A 4,097-nucleotide genomic window follows, 5' to 3' on the forward strand; every position below is an offset into this window, starting at 1 on the left:
TAATTGAAACAATATATATTAGAAGACTTTGGTCAAGTATGCATGAAAAAACATCATGTAAAACATGTACTAGAAAGAATGTAGACTAAAAGAGACAAAAGAAAACAAAAAAATGAGTACAGGAAAGTTTCGTCCTCTTAAATATTATAGTTTATTTGTTGACGTGCAAATTAGCTATTTTGGGAATTGACTTCGTGTTCTTTTCATGTCATGACATGAATAGGTGATAAATAATTATAAAATTAACGTTACTAGATAATTGGGATCCTTAACTTGATACCCTCGATCATACACCAGTATATGTCTTGGAACCACGTTTATTTTTAGCTTAGGCTACGTTAAGTGATAATTGGACGATGGGTTAATTTAAATATTATTATTATAATCTCCTGAAACAATGTTAATATTTGCTACTGTCATTAGTAATTGTAGGACAGAAAGCACTTTCCTCTGTTGATAGGATTTATGTGGGTCTAATCCAAATTAGTGAAGGTAATTGGCACTCAATACAAATTAAACCATCGAACAAATGGGCATTTCAGTCTCGACCTATATAACTCTACAGAGCATTAGTAAAAACACATGTTACCATCCCTCTGTTTGCATTTTACTTATCGAGTATAGTAATTTATTTTTTAATTTGTTTATTTTAGTAAACTAAAGTTTAAAAATACTATTGATAAGATTAGCTTAATACTAACCACTTGTTTCAGATGAGGTAATGCTGAAGGACCACCATTTTGTCGTTGAATTTCAACAGATATTTCTTCCATTGTATCATGCAATGCTCTGAAACATATCTGTACACACATCGGTAGCATTTGTACCTCTTTTGAATCCCACCTAATTAAAAGTAAAAAACATTGTTGTCATCATGATTTTTGCAATTATTTTATTCAACAACTTAAATAAATAAATTTTATAATGTCTTAGGTTGTTTGTTGGTGAGGACGAACTTCTCTATGGCACGGGTGAATTGTTGCACGTCGGCTAATGAACCATAAATATCATAAACGTCATCTATTATTAGTATCAATTGAATCACTTTGGTGAGCCATTTTCTCATGCTTCCATGTTGAGCTTCTGAAGCAATTCCTACAGCAAAAAAGAAGCTTTCCACTATCCTGTCCCTTGTAAACTCTAAATCTTCAACAATGCAAAGATTTCTCCACCATCTATTTAATTCAAAAAAACATTCGATGAAATAATTGAGGTGAACTCAAAATTTTGAAACACGAATAATATCACAAAGAGGAGGAAAATGATTCAATATACCTTATAACATCTTTGAGATCGTTTTGGTGGGTGGCTTGAATAATGTTGAAGTTAAGTTTAGCTAATTTGAGAAACATTGGATTTGTGTTAACGCAATTTTGAGCACTAATAATGTGTCTTCTAACATCGTACCATCTCACTCTCCATGCCAAGGGATTATTAGCAGTAAATCTGTCAACATCTGATATTTTTTTGAGGTTTTCGGCAGAGAACAATCTTATGTCATTTAGTAAGTTTTCACCATCCATGCTCAGATGTGACCCTTCCCAAAGCTCAACTAAAGTTTTTATATCTGAAGGTAATTTCACTTTCCCATCGAAAAAGTCCTTTAACATATCTGCAGTACAACAAAGAGAATCTTATTGGAAACTGTCGTTTTCCGTTCAATTTCTCAAAGGGCCAATCACTGTTTTTTGGTTTTATATGTTAAGTAAAAAGGAAACAAATTACTAAAAGAAAAGAACCAAACTTAAAAATTTGGTAAGAGTTGAGCGGATTAGATTATGGCTCAATTTAATTAATCCATGTCAACTAATGACCTGTCTATCAATTGATTAAGTCCATTTTGATCCGTCTAAATTTAGCTCATTTTAGTCCATGTCAACTCAAGTAACATCTGGGTGCGGCATATATAACTCTATTTGTTAACTTAGTCCATTTTTGGATTATACCTTGTGAAGCATGGTAGCCATGTTCCCTAAGAAGCCTGAAGCACAATGCAGTAGCATACAGACCCTCCTCCTTCTTTGAGCTGGAATTACTTTTCATGGAGTACATAATTGTATTTTCTAAAGCTTCCTTTGTTTCAACCTCGAAGTAATCAGTTAGGCCAAGTTTGTCAATTCTGTCAATAAGCTCTAGCAGCCCCACTGGACTAACACTACTCTCTGAAAACTCGTAACTCACTTCCTCTTTTAGCTTCAATGCTTCAAATTTGTACTTCTTTTCCTGCAGGAGCAAATTATAATAACGGAGAATATAATAAATATAATATTTTAGAAAATGCTTTAACTAAAATGATTATAGTTAATACTGAAAGAAAATTAGTAGCTAAATAATAAATTATATCATGATTTTTCAAATTGAACAAGTAAAAACGAACAAATAAAAGTGAAAGAAGAGTAATAAATGAATGAGATTATGAATACTCACAGAATATGGGCTTGTAAGAGAAAGTAGATGATCATATTTCCAAATGTTCGGTTTATAAGTAGAGATCCTTTCTGGAGGACTTTGTTTTTCTGTACTGTGAAATTTCTGTATTTGCATGGTTGAAACAATGGACACTGTGTTTCTGCAAGCCATGGTTTTCGATGATAGCACATTGGAAGGTGTGGATGATATATATATACAGTTAGATACAGAGTTCCGTGCTAGCACAGACTCAATATATTTTATATATTTTTAAATATTTTAAGTTGTTTATTATAATTATAATGATATATAGTGTTTTTTACGTACATTTCACATAACATATGTTATTCTTTTTATCGAAATTTATGTGGCACATATAAAATTTTGAGAGTCAGCTTAATTTTTTATATATATACTTTAAATTGTTAATTATTGTGATTTGCAGTACTTTATATGTTTTATATAATAGATGTTATTCTCTTTGTCCAAATTTATGTGGTATAAATGAAATTTTAAGAGACAATCAAATCTTTTATAAGATTTTTAGATATAACAACTATTAATTATTGTGATTTATAATATTTTTACGTAATTTTCAAATAATAGATGTTACTTTTTTTTATCTCAATTTATGTTGTATAAATGAAATTTCAAGAGCCAACCCATCATATTTCAAAAAGGAAATATCTCAAATTCATTAGGGTATGAACATAAAAAATAATCATATTTCAAAAAGGAAATATCTAAAATTCAGTATGGGATGAGCATAAAAAAAAATATCATATTTCAGAAAGGGAATATCTGAAATTCAGTTAAAAATTTGTATTATAAAATTGAAATTGTATTATTATATAATTTGAAAAAAATAATCAAAAAGTCATAAATGAAAAAGATTCTTCACTGCAAAAATGATTCATCTAAATAAATAAATCAAATATATAACCAACACTATTGAGCCCAAAATAATGAAATAATAATAATGTACGAGCTAGGAAATGTTAGACTCACACCAAACCTTTTGTACGAGGAAAAAATTGTATTGTTGAAATAACCATCGACAAAGGTACGAAGAATAAATTGACTCACAGCCAAACCTTTTGTTTTCTTTCTACACATTGGGTGGTCCTTAAAGGACGATTCAAATGTTAAAAGTTGTAAATGATGTTGGGAATAAGGAAGTTCGCTTTCTCAACAGAAAGTTTAATGATAACGTCTCTTATGTTTTATCAATTATTATCTTTCTCTATCACTTAGAGCTAATCGGTTTATCGCTAACAATGTTGAGACCAACGTTTTTTATTTGTAAAATGAGAATGAATTATCTAATCTGGAAAAGATGCAGATATTATCGTTGGACGGAGGGAGTTAAAAGAGAAAAGCGCAAATACATCGACAGATCCCTCAACTTGACACGATATATCACTTTGGCACCTCAAGTGGACGTTGTTCACTTTTGACACCGTAACCATATCCAAGTGCATCATTTTATCACTTTTTGCATAATTTATTGTAAATTCTCACGCGCGTGGCTACAATTGTTTCCGACGTAGATTAATTGACCAATTAAATTATGCCAACTCATTAATATATATACACAATTAAATTAAAGGAACCAATCAATTGCTGACACGTGACATTTCTCCAAATAATTATAAAATTATTTAATTTTATTTGGCAGACAACCCCCC

At 30.4% G+C, this 4,097-nt stretch overlaps 1 protein-coding gene across 1 annotated transcript; it reads right to left on the reverse strand.

Annotated features, from left to right (window-relative positions):
- Positions 1 to 701: 701 nt before the first annotated feature.
- LOC107857095 (alpha-farnesene synthase) lies at positions 702 to 2,604 on the reverse strand (the record flags this gene model as incomplete). The annotated part of the gene is given in 5 exon segments (XM_016702035.2): positions 702 to 843; positions 957 to 1,175; positions 1,276 to 1,612; positions 1,947 to 2,223; positions 2,428 to 2,604. Coding segments are annotated over 5 exon segments (1,128 nt in total), but the record flags the coding sequence as incomplete, so codon positions are not given.
- Between the last annotated feature and the right edge of the window lie 1,493 nt (positions 2,605 to 4,097).

Source organism: Capsicum annuum, chromosome 2 (assembly GCF_002878395.1).
Source record: "Capsicum annuum cultivar UCD-10X-F1 chromosome 2, UCD10Xv1.1, whole genome shotgun sequence".
NCBI classification, from domain to species: Eukaryota; Viridiplantae; Streptophyta; class Magnoliopsida; order Solanales; family Solanaceae; genus Capsicum; species Capsicum annuum.